This window comes from Herpailurus yagouaroundi, unplaced genomic scaffold (assembly GCF_014898765.1).
Source record: "Herpailurus yagouaroundi ecotype Mexico unplaced genomic scaffold, PumYag 222, whole genome shotgun sequence".
Lineage (NCBI taxonomy): Eukaryota > Metazoa > Chordata > Mammalia > Carnivora > Felidae > Herpailurus > Herpailurus yagouaroundi.
In genome coordinates this window covers 18,581,942-18,597,701 of record NW_024412453.1, presented here as the reverse complement: position 1 = coordinate 18,597,701, position 15,760 = coordinate 18,581,942, and the positions used below count along the sequence as shown (strand labels likewise).

Here is a 15,760-nt window from a genome sequence, read left to right as displayed (position 1 = left end):
CAGGTCACGATCTCGCGGTCCGTGAGTTCGAGCCCCGCGTCGGGCTCTGTACTGACAGCTCAGAGCCTGGAGCCTGTTTCAGATTCTGTGTCTCCCTCTCTGTGACCCTCCCCTGTTCATGCTCTGTCTCTCCCTGTCTCAAAAATAAATAAAACGTTAAAAAAAATTGTAGTGGAAATTATACACAAAATTCACTTATTTTAAGGCTAATGCTGAAAGCGAGTAATTGAAATAAATGTCTACATATTGGCTTGTGGGACTCTGAGGTTCCGCTAGCTTCCAGAAAGCAGCAACCAAAGCCAGGCACCTGCCCCCAGGTAGGTAGGAGGAGGGTGGGAGCTATTTTAAAAAAATTCTCTTAGATTTTTTTGTTTTTATTTCACTCTAGTTAGTTAATTAACACACAGGGCAATATTGGTCTCAGGAGTAGAATCCAGCGACTCAAGGGCGGGAGCTTCCTCGGGCCTGGGGGAACTTGCATTTACCAACAAAAAGCACCTCCCTTCCCCCATCTATCAAAACAAATTCCCCTCGTCCACATACAGAGCTTCCCGCCCTTCACTGTCTCATGTTTCATGTGACGGCTCAGCTAAGGGTCACTGGACACTGGGACCTGCTGACAGAAATCTCCCTGGGCGGAACAATGCCAAGAGCCAAGGAAAAGCTCAAAAACATCTTAATCACTACCCCCGGAGAGGGAAGAAAAGCTTTGTGTCTGCAAGGCCAAAAAAAAAAAAAAAAAAAAAGGATCTTAGGAGAAAATGAATAATCAAGAGGAAAAAGTTGCTCTTGAAAATGAAAACGAGGATTTTCCAAATAAATAAGTGAATCCGCAAAGCTGAAAGACAAGGTTTGAGTGATTGCCCAGAAAGTAGGGCAAAAAGATGAAGAGATGGGGCGGAAAAGGGAAAAAAACCAGCCTTTGAGGTCAACCCGATAAAACACGAGTGTAGAGAGTGAGACTCAAGGAAGTGGGGAAGATAATCCAGGAAGGTGTCACAGCCAAAAGCACCCACCATCCCCAAGGCCACACGCCAGAGGGGGCCAGGTCTCTCCTCCAGGGTCAGGACCCCACGGACGATGGAGAAGATGCTGAAGGTGTCCGCAGAGGAAACACCTGGTCACGTGGGAAAGACTGAGACATTCCTCCGGGAACTGAATGCTGGCTGCCAAAAGTACACGAGCACCCCTTGGCATTTCTGAGTAAAAATTATTTTCAGTGTTTATTTATTTTTGAGAGTAAGTTTGAGTAGGGAAGGGGCAGAGAGAGAGGGAGACCGAGGGTCTCAAGCACGGACAGCAGAGAGCCCCATGTCACCAACCGTGAGATCATGATCTGAGCCGAGGTCGGACGCTTCACCCATGGAGCCACCCAGGCGCCCCCAAGTTAGTTTCATTTAAAATTGTTCATCTCGCTCATGGGGCGCCTGGGTGGCTCCGTCGGCGAAGCGTCCGACTTCGGCTCAGGTCATGATCTGGTGGTTTGTGGCTTTGAGCCCCGCATCTGGCTCTGTGCTGATGGCTCGGAGCCTGCAGCCTGCTTCGGATTCTGTGTCTCCCTCTCTCCCTGCCCTTCCCCCACTCGCTCTTTCTCTCTCTCTCTCAAAGATAAATGTTAAAAAATTAAAAAAAAATTTCATCTCGCTCCAATGTGAAGTGGCCCAAAGGCATTTTTCAAATACGTATAGGCTTAAGTTTATCTTCTGCGCACCTATGGGCCTCATAGGCTTGGGGAAAACACGGGGATGGAAGTTGAATGAAGTTGCTGTAGGAACCCGAGAGTGAGGCTCTCATCCAGAAGCGGACTGGGAGGAATTCCCCGAGTCCCAGGAAGACATCGTCCTGGACTCCTCGCACCTGTCACAGCCCACACCCCCTCCACCGGCTCCGCTCCTGCAGAAGCATCCCAGGCCAGCCGTCCTCACCGCCAGGCCCATACCTGCGCAGCACGAGCCTCGCACCTGCGACCCTGCGACCGCCGCTGCCCCCTACCGGCCGTTCTCCTGCCTGCACCCAGGGCGAACCTTCCAAAAGGAGACTCCTTCACAGCCTGCTTAAACTTTCTTATCTCTCTTTGCCGACGGACATTATCGCTCCTGTATCTCATTGTGCTCCTGATTTGTTTTTAACTAAAAAAAAAAAAAAAAAGTTTATTTATTTTTGAGGGAGAGAGAGAGAGAGCGCGCTCAGGGTGGGGGCAGAGAGCGGAGGACAGAGGATCCAAAAGCGGGCTTTGCATTGACAGGCTGACAGCAGCAAGCCGGACGCGGGGCTCGAACTCACGGACCGGGAGATCATGCCCTGAGCCCAAGTCGACGCTCAACCGACGGAGCCACCCAGGCGCCCCAGCTTGTGCCCCTGATTTGTGAGCGGGCACTTTATTTTCTTCATTCTCTGTCCTGGAAGAGTGCTTGCTGTACGCAGTAGGCACTTAATTTGTGCATGCTGAATGAATACACCCTTCCCGGACTCCCTCGCAAGGGCAGTCGAGGCTGAAGCGGCTCCTCCCCTGTGAGGTCTTTCCAGATCGCCCACGGCACTGCCCACCGCCCGTTCGTCAGGACGGAGGGCAGCCCTTGGAACGTGACCACCGAGGAAGTGGATTTCGGCCAATTTACAGGGCCACCTGCGGCTGGCGGCCCCCGCGCGGAACCGTGCGGCGCCCACCCCTGTTGGGCCGCCCCTCGGGACCCGAAACCACTCGAGCCCTCGCTGCTTTCAGCCGGCGGCCGCGGCTCAGGGACCCGGAGTTGGCCGGGAGCGCGCTCGGCGCTCAGCGGGTGTCTGCGGAGGCGCGCGCCCTCGCCCCCGCCCACCAGGGCCCCGCCCCGCCCGGCGCAGGCGCAGAAGCGGCCGCTCGCCCACGCTTCTTCCGGCTTCCCCAGCCTCGCGGCGGATTCGTCGCGATCGGCCCGCGGGACCGGCCTTGCAGGCTCGAAAAATTCAGCAGCAGCTCTGCCAGCGCGCGGGGAGCTCGTGCTCCGCGCTCTCAGTCTCTAATCCGCGAACCGCTTGCGGAACTGGGCCTCGGCGACCGTGGCGAATCGGCGCGGGGCGGCAGCGGCGGGGCGGGCCTTGAGCACACCCTGGAGACTCCGAGATCGAGCGGGTGCGCGCTTCCCCGAGACACTCTCCCGCCCCGGAGACCCCGTGCGCTCCCCGAGACCCGGGCCCACCCTGAGACCCCCCGTCCGTCCCCAGGCCCGTGCGCGCCCCGACACCCCGTCTACCCTTAAGACCCTCGCCCACCCCGAGATCCCTTCCCGCCCCGGAGACCCAAGCGCTCCCCGAGACTCGCCCCCCCCCGCTTCGCGGACCCCTGCTCGCCGCGCCGTGACTTGGGCGCGGTGACGTGGGCTCCCGGCACAGCTGTGAAGGGGGGTGTGGTACTGGCGGGTCGCTGGCGTGTTAGCTGGCCACTGGAGCCCGCTTAGACCCGGCTGGGTGAGGAGGCCCTAGGCTGTTGGGGACCCTCCTTGGTCCCCTGAGGCAGGCTTATCTAGGGCTGGGTCACTGGTGATGGACAGGTGCCTGCGTATTGGCACTCAATGCTGCAGGGGCGCCTGACCCGAAATGCTACCTACAGATGGGATGGTTTCTGGGAAAGAAGGGGGTTTGGCAGGCGGACAGTCTGTTAGACGGACGGTCAGGCAGTCAGAAATGCTGCAACGCAGGTAGCCCAGGGTCTCAAGCTCAGCACTGTTAGCATTTGGGTTTGGATCACCCTCTGTCGTGGGTGCTGTCCTGCACACGTGGGCTGTGTAACCAGCATCCCCGGCGTCTGCCACCCGCTCACGAGATGCCAACAGCACCCCCACTTGTGGCCCTGGGGCACAGTGACCCTACCGTAGAGGGCATCATGGAGGCCCCAGCTATGACACAGACTCTTGGTAGGAATGGTGACGGATGCCGGAGGGGAGGATACTGCTGGGTGACAGCAGGGGTGAGGAGAGATGGGTCCCCAGAAGCTTAACGAGAGGGGCCAGAGGGTCTGAGCGTATGTGAGATGTGACTGGTGCAGATGCCAGGGGCTCCTCGGCCTTCTCATGTGCTTCTCTACGCCCCAGGATGGACCCAGCGCGCTCTGCAGTCCGGCTGACCGTGCGGGAAGCGATTCACACCCTTTCCTCTTGTGAGGATGGCGGCCGCGTCCTCTCCACCATGGGGTCCCTGAGGCGGTATCTCAGCGGAGCGGAGAACCCAGCCCTTCCCGGGGAGCAGGAGGAGTTCGCCAGGGTGCACTTTTCCGCCCTCCTCAGGTGTCTAGTGGGCAGGCTGAGCCCAGGCTGGCTGGGGCTTCTGCCCGACGGCCAGGTGGAGGAGCTGTGGGCCAGCTTCTTCCTGGAGGGCCCGGCTGACCAGGCCTTCCTGGTGCTGATGGAGTCCATCGAGGGTGCCGCCGGGTGAGTGGGGGGGGGGGGGCCCGATTCCGGGGCACTTGTAACGTCTGAGGCAGGGGCATGGCCGGAAGGGTTGCGAACCAGCAGGTTCTGTGAGAATTTGGTGTCCTGAAAGGTGCGGGAGGAGCAGAGCCCCCGGACACCGAAAGCAGTTTGTTAACCTCCCTTGCGACGAAGAGGCTCTTGCAGCAGTAGGTCCCGCCGTGTTGGTGAAGGGAGGGGGCAGGAGCGTCCCCATCCCGGTGGCCTCGGCAGCGGGTGAGCTCGGGGCTGAGGTGACCTAGGTAGGCAGTGGGCCTCGCCAGCGTCCGCGGGCCCTTGGCCTCACTCGTGGGTGTCAGCTCTGCAGTGAGGCCCCCGGGCGCTCCGGCAAACTCCTGGGGGGGGGGGGCCAGGGAGGACTTGCTCAAGGCGGTTCCCAGACTCAGGTGTCAGAGCATGGCACGGGCCTGTGGGGACGCGGCCTTCGTGCGGTGGCGAAGCTGGGTTTGAGCGGTTCCGGAGATAAGCGGCAAGCGCCCTGTGGCGCGGAGCAGGAGAGGAGGTGGCGTCGGTGACTCCATGGGGCCCGGCGGGCGCTCACGCCGCACCACTGGCTGGCTATTTGGCAGTGGGATGTAGACCTTTTGTTTTCTTCAATGTTTATTCAGCTTGAGAGAAAGAGAGCATGAGCAGGGGAGGGGCAGAGAGAGAGAGAGAATCCCAAGCGGGCCCCAGGCTGTCAGCACGGAGCCTGACGGGAGGCTCGATCCCACAAACCCTGGGATCGTGACCTGAATGGAAATCAAGAGCCACCCAGGCGCCCCGGCGGCGGGATTTAAATGCTCGTTTTTTTAAGCGCTCATGACGCCGTGGGACTGCTGGTTTACTGACGGGCGGGGGGCGCCGAGGGTGGGGGGCTCGCCGCTCCGCCTGTCACACCTGCTCTTGCTGCAGCCCGAGCTTCCGTCTGATGAAGATGGCACAGCTGCTGGCCAGGTTCCTGAGCGCGGGCAGGATGGCCGCTGTGATGGAGGGCCAGTGTCGCCAGGTGACGGAGCCGGCGTCCCCGCTGCTCCAGGAGACGCTCCTCGCCAAGGTGGTGGGCTTGCCCGACTGCCTGGGCAACCGTCTGCAGCGGGAGAACCTGGACGCGTTCCTCCCCCAGAATTACTTCCCTCTGCTCGGCGAGGAGATGATGCGGGCGCTGCAGGCGGTGGTGGACTCCCTCCGAGGTGCGGGCCCCTCCGCGCTGTCCTTCCGGCCGGCTTCTCTGCCCACCGTCCCTTTCCTCCCTCCCCCCCCCCTCCCCAGCTTCTCACGGCCTCTGGGGACTTGGGATTCTCAGGGTGATGCCGTTGGCAGGTCAGATGTTGCCTCCTGTGTGGGGAGGTAGCGACCTGTAGCCCGAGCTTCACCCGTTCTTAGCCGTTGACCTCGGAGCTGGAGCTGACCTTGAATCCTTTAGGTCCTGGTTGGCCTGCCGGTGGAGCCGTCCGGATGGGGCTGCTCTCCACGGGCCCTGGTGTCCACACCACCCTCTGCTCTCCCATCACAGGGCAGCTCAGGGTCTCACCCCTGCACGTCCAGCATCCCACCGGCCAAGGCCGTGGAGTGGGTGCCACGCTCGGGCGCCACTCGAGGCCCTTCATGCGCGTGCTCACGTGGTCCCTGTGCCCGCCCCACAAGGGAGCCTCCGCCACTGTAGACGGGGAGGGAGCCCATGGGTTCCATTGGGGCCCCTGCCAGGCCGTCCCTGCTCTGTGCTGGGGGGAGTCGCCAGCATGTCCTGAACGTGTCCAGAGCGACTCTGGGCCACGTCCGCTTCTCGGCTGGGTGACTGCGTCCAGTTCGCCTTTTAGGGTCTCAGCCGCTCCCTTCAGGTGGCAGAGCGCATCGTGACCGTCTCAGGGTGGCCACTTCCGGCGGGGCTGGGGCGCCACCCTCCCCTTGTCCCCGAGTCCTGTTTCCTCCCGCCCGCCCACCTCACGTGGCCTTTTGTGCCTCCCCCTCCCCGCGCCACCACACCGGTCCCCGCTCTGTGGGGTCATTGTGGCGATTAGGTGAGCAAGAGCGTGTGAGGCTTTTTGCAATTACTGTTGGCTTCCAGCTGTTGAGGTTCCAGTTGGAATCAGATCGAGAAAAACGGTGCTTTTGCAGCGCACAGACGCCTGTCTGGAAACGAGGTCTGTCCCCGCCTGGGCAGGTGTTGTCCCGTGGCCCTAACCGTCGCCCTTCTTGAAAATCTCGCTTTCCCTCTTGCTGCAGGTGGCTGGGACTGCTCCGTCTCCTTCCTGTCACAGGTGCTCGGGAAAGCCTGTGTCCGCGGGAGGCAGAGTGAGTGTTTCCTGTCCCGGGGGGTCCGCAGCGCTGTCTGGGCGTCTCCCCCCCCCCCCCCCCCCCCGCTTCCCGTCGGCCCTCCCGGGAGGGGGAAGACAGCGCAGTTCCCTCGCCTGGGCCTGGCCCCGGGTGGGCTGATGTCCATCGCCCGGCCGCCCCCCGGCCCCGGGCTCAGGGGTCCCCGTGTGCTTCCCTCAGAGGAGATGCTGGGCGTGCTGGTGCCGCGGCTGACGGCGCTCACCCAGGGCAGCTGCCTCTGGCAGCGGGTCTGCTGGCGCCTGGTGGAGCGTGTGCCCGACCGGGCGGTGGAGGCGCTGCTGACGGGACTGGTGGAGGTCGCCGCGGGGTAAGGAGCCGGGAGGGCGGGCGGCGGCGCCCAAGCCTCTGGTTTGTCGGACCTCATGCGGTGAGGCCGTGGCGGACCAGCCCAGCCCAGCCCCTCCCCTGGCTGTGGCCGCGGAGACCCCTTTCGCTACCCCGCACCCCCGGGGCTGCGCCGCATGTGCGTGTGCGATGGCGCCCGCCTTCAGACGGCGTCCCCTGGCGCGAGCGCGTGAGGGTGGGTCCCGCCGGCTGTGTCTTCGGTTCTGGGCGCGGGTGTGTGTGTCCAGGGACCCGTGTTCTCTCTCTGAACCGTCTGAGGTCCCACCCCCTCTGCTGCCAGCTGCTCAGTCCTTATGTGCAAAATCTTGTGAGGAAGGCACTCACCCCCTGCCAGGCGCTTCTGGTCCCTCCCAGCTCGTCCTTGGTTTGTGGCTTTTACAAGGTGTCCACACTGCCCTGTAAGCGCATCAAGCCGCGAGCCGATGGCTTCTCTGTCTTCCTTCCGGGCTGTGTCACGCTCCTGCCCTGAGGCTGCGGGTTGGTTTGCGTGGGTTTGTCTCTTCTGTTTCTGTTTTTTTGGTTCCTGCTGGCATTCTTTTTTCTTTTTCTTTTCATCTTTACGACTTTGCGTAGAACGTGAAAGGGCCGAGGGAGGAAGGGCTGTATCCTCCCGTCTTTCCACACCGGCTGGAGGGTTTGCTGGGCTCTCACCCATGGAGGGGAGCGGCGGGGGGGGGGGGATCCCACTGTACACCAGTCGTCTGCAAACTGCGGCCTTTGGGCCAAACTCAGCCCGCCGTGCGTTTTTACAACCGTTTTGTGGGTCCACAGCCGCGCTCGCTCACGCACACGCCCCTGGCTGTTTCTGGCTGCAGGAGGTCTGCGGAGACCGATGGCCCGTAAACATAGAGCTTTTGTTCTCTGGCCCTTCCCAGATAAGCCTGGCCACCCCTGCTCCGCTTGGGCCGGGCGGGGAAAGGACATCCTCTTGCACGGAGGCGCTGGGCTGTCCCAGGTTGCCACGTTCCCGGGAGGAGAGCGAATCAGGACGGAGTCCGAGCTGAAGCGCAGGCCCCGGGCTCCCAGTGGTTAGCGCAGAGCTGGGGAGGGGTGCAGCTCGGACCCGTTGAGATCTGGGGTTCATGCTTTTCCCTCTCCCCCCCCCCCCCCCCCCACTGTGCCTCACAGGCCTGAAGTCCTCTCACGGCTGCTGGGGAACCTGGTGATGAAAAATAAGAAGGCCCAGTTCGTGATGACCCGGAAACTTCTGTTCCTACAGTACCAGTACTCGGTGAGGGCGTGGGCCGAGGGCCACCCTGGGGGCCCAGGAGAAGTGACCATAGCAGGTGCAGCTGAGCTCGGTTGTCCGAGATACCCTGCTGACCCTCAGCCCAGAGCCGTTTGTGCTCTGGGAGCCTGGGCAGACGGGTCTTAGCCCGGCAGGTGGGCAGCTGGCGTCTGCCGACAGACAGTGACAGGATGCCTGGCTTCTGTCCCAGACGCCCATGCTGCAGAGCCTGCTGGGGTACCTGGCCACGGACAGCCAACGGCGCCCGCTCCTCGTACAGGTAAGCGCGGTCTGGTCCTCTGTCTGGGGTGTTCTGGGGCCACCTTTTGGTGGGAGAGAGAGAACGTTCCTGCCTGGAACAGAGGACGCTGGCAAGCACGGGGGCACCGAGGCCCGTGCGTTCCCGCGCTGTGGTGGGGAGGTCGCTGCGGCTGTGTAACTGGGCCGCGCCACCTGCCAGGCACTGAAGGGGCTCCTGGAGACGTGGGGCAGCTGCAGTGCCGTCCGGCACGCACCTCTGGAGCAGCAGCGCTACGTTAGCAAGGCCGTCCTCATCTGCTTGGCGCTCCTGGGGGAGGCGGAGCTCCAGGACAGCCGAGACGGTGAGTGGGCGACGCGGACGCTGTCCCCACCCCGTCCCTGCCCGTCCCCGCCAGCCCCCTGTGCTCACTGTGCAGAGCTGTCCCCTCCTGTCCCCGCCTGTCCCTACTGGCCCCCCCAGTGCTCAGTGTGGGCTTGGTGCTTCCAGAGCTGCTGACTAGCCTGATGGCGGGGGTGAAGAGTCGCCTGGACAGCAGCCTGCCCGTTGTGCGCCGTCTGGGCATGATCGTGGCCGAGGTGGCCAGTGCCCGGCTCCACCCTGAGGGGCCACCCCTGAAGTTCCAGGTGAGCAAGGGCCGCGCCCTGTGTTTCCCTCCCTGGTATCCCCTTGCCTTCTGGGGTCCAGGCCCACGAACCTTCTGCGTGTTGATCCCTCAGCAGTGCCTGAACAGATGTCCCAGGTGGATTCCGGAGGTGTTTGGAAGCAATCTCTCTGGCATCGCCTCCCCTCTGTTGCTGAGCCCCTGGGATGTCCTCCTGGGTGGGGGTGGGGGGGAGAGCAGCTCCTCAGGAGGGCGGGCTCCTGAGCCCGTGCACCCAGCACCGCCCACTGCCACGTGGACACTTGGCAAGTGGGGCAAGTGGAGGGTGGTGGCGGGCGCTCCCCGTGACTCGCTCCAGCCCGTGTGCTTTGCAGTATGAGGAAGACGAGCTGAGCCGTGAGATGCTGGCCCTGGCAGCCCCCTGGCCTGCGGCCGACAGCCCTTTGGAGGCGAGGTGAGGGCTTCCTGCCCCTGGTCTCCACCCCAAGCTGGGCAGGCCCGGTTCCTGCTGCTCCCTTACCTTGTCGTCTTGGACTCGTTGCTGAGACAGAAGCCGAGAAGCGCAGGGTCGGGGCCGGGAGAGCATTTCCCTGGGGAAGGTGGGTTCCGGGGCCAGAAGCTTGTGTGGGGCCTCCCCGACGGGTTCCTTCTTTGCTCCCCACAGCCCTGTCGTCACTCCAGAGGCTGCAGACACCCCCGGCAGAGGGAGCGTGGACGGTGGCGTCCCCCAGGCCCTGCCGGAAGGCTCAGGCTCTGACCTGGACAGGTAGGGGGAGGCCTCGGGTAGAAACTACAGAGGTGGGGGAGCAGTCCCGCGCTGGCCTCAGAGCCGCGCATGGGCGTGGGAGTGGACGGCCCACGCTGTCTGGAGGCCACGGGTCGGCCCCGCGGCCGCCGTCTCTCCGAGTGCCCTCCCATAGGAAAGTCTGCTGTTCCTGAGGTGCAAGGACTTGGGGTGAATTCCCGGGACTCGGGAGCACGGCCTGTCTGCTCCCGGGTGACGGGCAGGCCCCACCGGTCTCTGTTGCTTCCCCAGTGACGATGAGCTTGTCCCCTATGACATGTCGGGGGACCAAGAGCTAAAGAAGAGCAAGGCACCCACCTACGTTCGGGACTGCGTGGAAGGTGGGTCTCTTCCCTGGCGGGAGGCCCCTCCAAGCGCCTACCCTGGGGCGGCTGAGCCGTGGGAACCCTGCGTGTCCCGGGACTCGGCTGCCTCTGCCCAGCGTCCAGACCCTGGCTGCCGGCTCTGCCTCTGCAAGGTCAGGGCTGGGGACCAGTGCGGGCCCGTGTGTGTTCTGTGCAGCCCTGACCTCGTCCGAGGATTGGGAGCGCTGGGAGGCGGCCCTGCGGGCACTCGAGGCGTTGGTCATCAGGAACCCGGCTGCTGCACGCGAGGTGAGTGGGGCAGGGATGTCGGGGAGGGGTGTGTGTCTGTCTAGGGGGCCCGTGGCAGGGATGGGGAGGTGGAGGGCTGTGGGGGCCAGGGCCGCAGGGCCTGAGGCACACCGACCCCTGCGCACAGGTGAGTGTGGAGCTGGCCAAGGTGCTGCTGCACCTGGAGGAGAAGACGAGCGTGGAGGGCTTTGAAGGGCTGCGCCAGAGAGCCCTTGTGGCCGTCGTGGTCACAGACCCGGCCCCGGTGAGTCCCCGTCCCGCCGCCCAGTCAGTGTCTGTGTTGGGGCCCTGCCTCTGGGTGGCGTCCACAGCGGCCTCTCGTGTGCCTGGCTCAGGTAGCAGAGTACCTGACCTCGCAATTCTACGCCCTCAACTTCAGCCTCCGACAGCGCATGGACATTCTGGACGTAAGTGCCCTGGGGCCCTCCGTCCCACCTGTCACGCCCAAGCTGCCCTCACGAGGGCCAGGCCTGGCACAGCGCCCTGCCGAAAGCTCCACGGTCAGGACCAGAGGCCTCCCCAAGTCCCCCGTGGCTGGACCCAGGGGCTGGGACTGGCAGCTGCCTGGTGTTTTCTGGGCGGCGCGCAGGATTCAATAGGGGCCGTGTCCTTCGTCTGAGACATTAACTTTACTGAGACAGAAATTCCCACGCGGTACAGTTCCCCATCTTAAGACAAACAAAATGTGGTCTGTGCACACGTCGGGATGTTACTTGGGCCTCGCAGAGGAGGGACGTGGTAACCTGCCACAACGTGGATGAACCAGAGGACCCTGTAGGATTCCACGTGTGTGAGGTCCCTGGGCCGTCAGAATCAGAGAGACTGAAGTAGACGGCGGGGAGGGCACGTCGCAGGGGAAAGGGCTGCGTCTGGGAAGACGGAGTCTTGGAACGATGGTGGCGACGGCCATACGATGTGCACGCACCCGCTGCCGCTGAGCTGCGCGCGCACGGCTGTCAAGACGGCAAGCGTGACGCTGTGTGTCTCATGAGACGGCGCTGAACAGTCACCGCCTCCGTGCTTGCAGTTCAGGGGCATCTGGTACGTTGACGGTTCAGTGTCCTGTGCCACCCTCAGCGGAACAGCCCTTAGCACGCACTGCCCGGCCGGGCGCCTGCAGCCACCAGGCTGCTGTCCGTGGCCCCGCCTGTTCCAGGGCTCCAGGCATGTGATGGCGCAGGCCTGTTCCGGGGCCCATCTGTGTGCAGGCGGCTGGGCAGCAGGTTGGTGAGGCTCTGGAACCGTAGGAGCTCCGGGCGCAGGAGCGGGGCCACCTTTCCCTTCTGTCCCCCACAAAGTGAAGCAATCCTGGGGTAGCCGGAACTGACTTCCCGTGCGGTCCCCAGAATGTTCCCTGGCGCAGCCTGTGACGGCCGATGGCGCCGACGGGCACTCAGTTTACCTCGGGTTTGAGAAGATGCCGCCCCTCCCTAGAACAAGGACCGCTGCCCTGGGTCTCCCGCTCCTCTAGGTCCTGACTCTGGCCGCCCAGGAGCTGTCTCGGCCTGGCCGCGCGTCCAAGGCCCCCCAGTGCGACCCCCGGGGCCCCGCTCCCCCGCCCGGCAGCGCCGTGGCTCCCGCCTGGCGTGCGGTCGTGGAGGAGCGGATCAGAAACAAGACCCGGCGGTTCTCGCAGGTCAGCCAGCCCGGGCTCAGGTCCTGGTGGGGGACGGGGCGGCACCGACACTGCTGTTGTGTGGAGGGAGGGTGTTGGGTACAAATTGCGTGTTGGGACACGTGCCTTAGGGCATCAGAGCCTCATGGCTTTAACATGCGGGTGCGAAAAAAGCCCCGGAATTCTGCGTCAGCAAGAAACGGCCTGTGTGTGCCGTGTCCGCGTGGGCCGGGGCTGTGACGGGGGTGCGTATGGGACAGCAAAGGGATGCGGCACCTGTGCGCACCATGCTTGCAGGGCTCTGCCAGGCGGGGACGGGACGCTGGCGCCAACCAGTTCAGCTCGGTGGCTGGCTACTTCTTCTTCCCACTCATTCAGCACTTTGACAGGTGAGCGGGAGGCCTGGACGCCCTCGAGTACCAGAGGCTTCCCAGGATGGAGTCTGTGCTGGGGTTTGGGCAGCAGCAAGGTCACCACCTGGCTTTCGGTCCTTCGTAGCTTAAATGGCAAAGCGAGGGCGTCAGGATCTGCGGTGTCTGTCACGGATGGCGGGTTGCTGGCGGGTTCCCGGTGGGCGGGGCCGGAGCCTCGCCGTGGAGCCTCAATGCTCCACGCGCTCTGTGTCTGTCTGACGCCTTCTCCTCATGGCTGTGGGAGCCACACGGGGACGTGCGGTGAGGGGGCGCCTCCAGGGCGCTGGCTGTCCCTTGGTGGCCCAGGGGTTGGAGAATGAGCCCTGACCACGCGTCCCGCACACACACACCTGATGCTCTTGTAGACCGCTGGTGACCTTCGACCTTTTGGGAGAAGACCAGCTGGTTCTCGGGAGATTGGCCCACACCTTGGGGGCCCTGATGTACCTGGCTGTGAACACCACGGTGAGTGGGAGGCGGAGCTGGTGGCCGTCCTCCCGGTGGGCCTCCCCTTGGCCCTGGGGCTGGGTTGTTGGGACCCACCTTTGGGTGCCAGGACTCCTGCCCACTGGCCTCTGCTGTTTCAGGTGGCTGTGACCATGGGCAAGGCCCTCCTGGAGTTCGTGTGGACCCTTCGCTTCCACAGTGACGCGTGAGTGGCCGTGTGGCTGAGGAAAGTGGTCCCACGTGGACGTGGAGGCGGGGCTCCCAGGATAGCAGGAGGGTGGGGGGGCGACTCCCGTGGGCGTGGCCGAGAGGCAGGGCGGCCTGGTGCTTCCCAAGCACGAAGGGGCAGGGCGGCTGGAGCGTGCGTTGCTTGCCCGTGGGTCTGCTGTACCGCGGAGAAGCGGGGTCTCCCTGGCCTGGGCTCCGTCGGCGCTCAGCGTCCCGGCCTGGCTTGGCAGCTACGTGCGCCGGGGCCTGCTGTCCGCGGTCTCCTCCGTCCTCCTCAGTGTTCCCGCCGAGCGACTCCTGGCAGACCTGCCAGACGAGCTGCTGGAAACCCGATCCTGGCTGGCGGGTGAGTGCCAGGCCCCCAGCTGCATGGGCGAGGCGGGTGGTTGGAGGCTGGTGCAGTGGCCATCGGGGCACGGGGCAGTGCAGAGGCCCCAGGACCGTCACATCCCCCCCGTCTGTGCACGAAATGGTCCCTGGTGGGGGGGTGGGGACTCAGCTGTTCTTGAGTCACTTTGGGGAGGTCCTGCAGGAGGACCCAAGAGAAGGTGCCCAGATGTGGGAGACGGTGTGTGTGTTCTGGAAAATTCTGTATCTTCTGTAAGGTCGCAAGAGCCACGCAGGAGGCACGTTACCTCACCAGACTCGCCAACTAACTTGGATAAGCTTTCCTCCCTGCACCCTCCCCCCCACCCCTCGCCACAGTGTTCTCTTTGAAAAGTCTGTTGGAGCACACGTGACCTCCTGCCCGTAGGCACCTGTGTTGCCCACCCACCGGTGTCCACCCGGGGCTCCAGGCCGGGAGGAGACACTCTGACGTGGCGCCACACTCGGGGGCCCGGGATTCAGGCGGGGCCCCTCCCGTCGCGTCAGTTAGTTTGCAGAGCACCCTCGGGCTTTGTCGGATCACGCGTGTCCGGTCGGCTCCGGGTCCTCGGGCCCCGTGCCACAGGCGTGTGGCGTCCCGCTTCCCGGGACCGGTGGCCTCCCCGCGGAGACGATGGTGTCCGCTCCATCCCGCTGCCTCCCTGTCGCCGGCCGCTGGCTGGGCGCCCAGCCCCAGGGAGAGTGGGGTGCTGCCCCCGCACACGGCCAGGCCCCACCAGGCCCTGTGGGGGCTCGTATGGGATGACTCCCTAAGAGGAAATGAGGGCTGGCCCGCCCGGCTGTGGGCGCCGCCGATGTCCTGCTCTATTTTCGTCTTTGGCAGATGTGGCTGACCGGGACGCAGACGAGGACTGCAGGATGCTGGCTGTGAAAGCCCTGCTGCTTCTGGAGAAGCTCAGAGACCGACTGCTCCCCCTCGCTTCTCCTTAGTCGTCGCTGGAGAGGGAGGCCCGCCCCGCCAGCAGCCCGCGGGAGGGCCCTTGGCCCTGCGTCCACAGACAGGGCCACCTGAACATGGCAGGAGGGGGGGGGTCCCGAGGAGGGAGGGAGCCGCTGGGGCCCCTATGGGCTGATTCTCAGCCTGTCCCCAAGCCCGTTCCTCACCTGAACGCAGACTTTAAAAAGCAACAAAGAGGAAGAATAAAAAGGAGCCAGAGGTGTTCAAACCCATTCCTCTTGGCACTGACTGCTCGGGCAGGGTCCGCGGTGCCTCGAGGTCCCTCTGAAGGGGGACACGGTTCTGGCAGCTGGTGACGAGCTGGGGGTGGGAGACCCCAAGGTCCCCCTCCCTGCACGGACATGTCGTGGGGCCAGCCCTTCACGATGGGGGCAGGTGATGGGACACGCCCACGTGGACGGAGCCACCAGGCTGCCTCGTGCAGAGAACCGCACCCCCCGCACACACGTGCTGGCCACCCCTATGTCTCTGTTCCAGCGGACGCTGGGCCCCGTGGTCAGGGATGGCGTGTCCTGCCGGGAGCCGTGAGATGTGCTCCCTTGGAACTCGCCTGGGTGTTGGGACGAGGCGCAGTGAACACGCTAATATCTACAGTCCATCGAGTTCCAGAAGGTTTTTAGGCTTTACAGACTATGCTTGGGAGACGGTCCTGGAAAAGAGGAACCAAGTCCCTGGGCAGGAAAGGGACCTCACGGCCCCTTCTGAGCAGGACAGCCGGTGCCCTGGGGTGTCCGACACAGCTGTCATTTCAACGAGAAAGTCAGGCTCTTGCCATGAACCCTGGCAGGTTCTGGGGGAGCAGCAGCGGCTGTCAGGGCTCGCTATCCTCTTCCTCCTCCTGCACCTCCTCGTCTGCCTCTCTGCGGTCGTCGACGCTGTTGTGGTGGGCCCGCCCGGACATGGCACGCATCACAGGGAGGCCCAGGCCCCGGTGCACGGCGTCCATGGTCTGCTGGCTCACGTAGTAGGACATGTTGGCGGAGGGCACTTTCTTCCGCATCTCCTCCAGATACCTGTACGCCTGGGTGGGGACAGCCGTTACCGGGTTAGTCCGCGGCGAGAACCAGGGGAGCCACCCCCTCAGTCCGGGGCACGGAGCTTCCTGGGCACCCGCCCCAGG

General features: G+C 63.8%; 2 protein-coding genes across 6 annotated transcripts in view; one reads left to right on the top strand and one right to left on the bottom strand.

Annotated features, from left to right (window-relative positions):
• Positions 1–2,849: 2,849 nt before the first annotated feature.
• Positions 2,850–14,852, top strand: TELO2 (telomere maintenance 2). Its single transcript, XM_040459472.1, has 21 exons — positions 2,850–3,109; positions 4,068–4,403; positions 5,337–5,614; positions 6,648–6,716; positions 6,918–7,065; positions 8,232–8,334; positions 8,543–8,611; positions 8,792–8,933; positions 9,080–9,216; positions 9,569–9,648; positions 9,859–9,960; positions 10,231–10,319; positions 10,501–10,592; positions 10,720–10,836; positions 10,928–10,999; positions 12,064–12,228; positions 12,505–12,596; positions 12,986–13,085; positions 13,208–13,272; positions 13,526–13,641; positions 14,506–14,852. The coding sequence occupies exons 2-21, from the start codon at positions 4,069–4,071 to the stop codon at positions 14,610–14,612; spliced, it is 2,478 nt and encodes an 825-aa protein (XP_040315406.1). The 5' UTR covers positions 2,850–3,109; position 4,068; the 3' UTR covers positions 14,613–14,852.
• Positions 11,207–15,760, bottom strand: part of IFT140 (intraflagellar transport 140) — an 84,560-nt gene continuing 80,006 nt past the window's right edge. For all 5 annotated transcript variants that reach the window (XM_040459468.1, XM_040459469.1, XM_040459470.1 and 2 more), the window contains one exon: positions 11,207–15,661. In XM_040459468.1, coding sequence (XP_040315402.1) covers positions 15,452–15,661 — 210 coding nt within the window. In that variant the 3' untranslated portion in view covers positions 11,207–15,451. The remainder of the gene's footprint in view (positions 15,662–15,760) is intronic.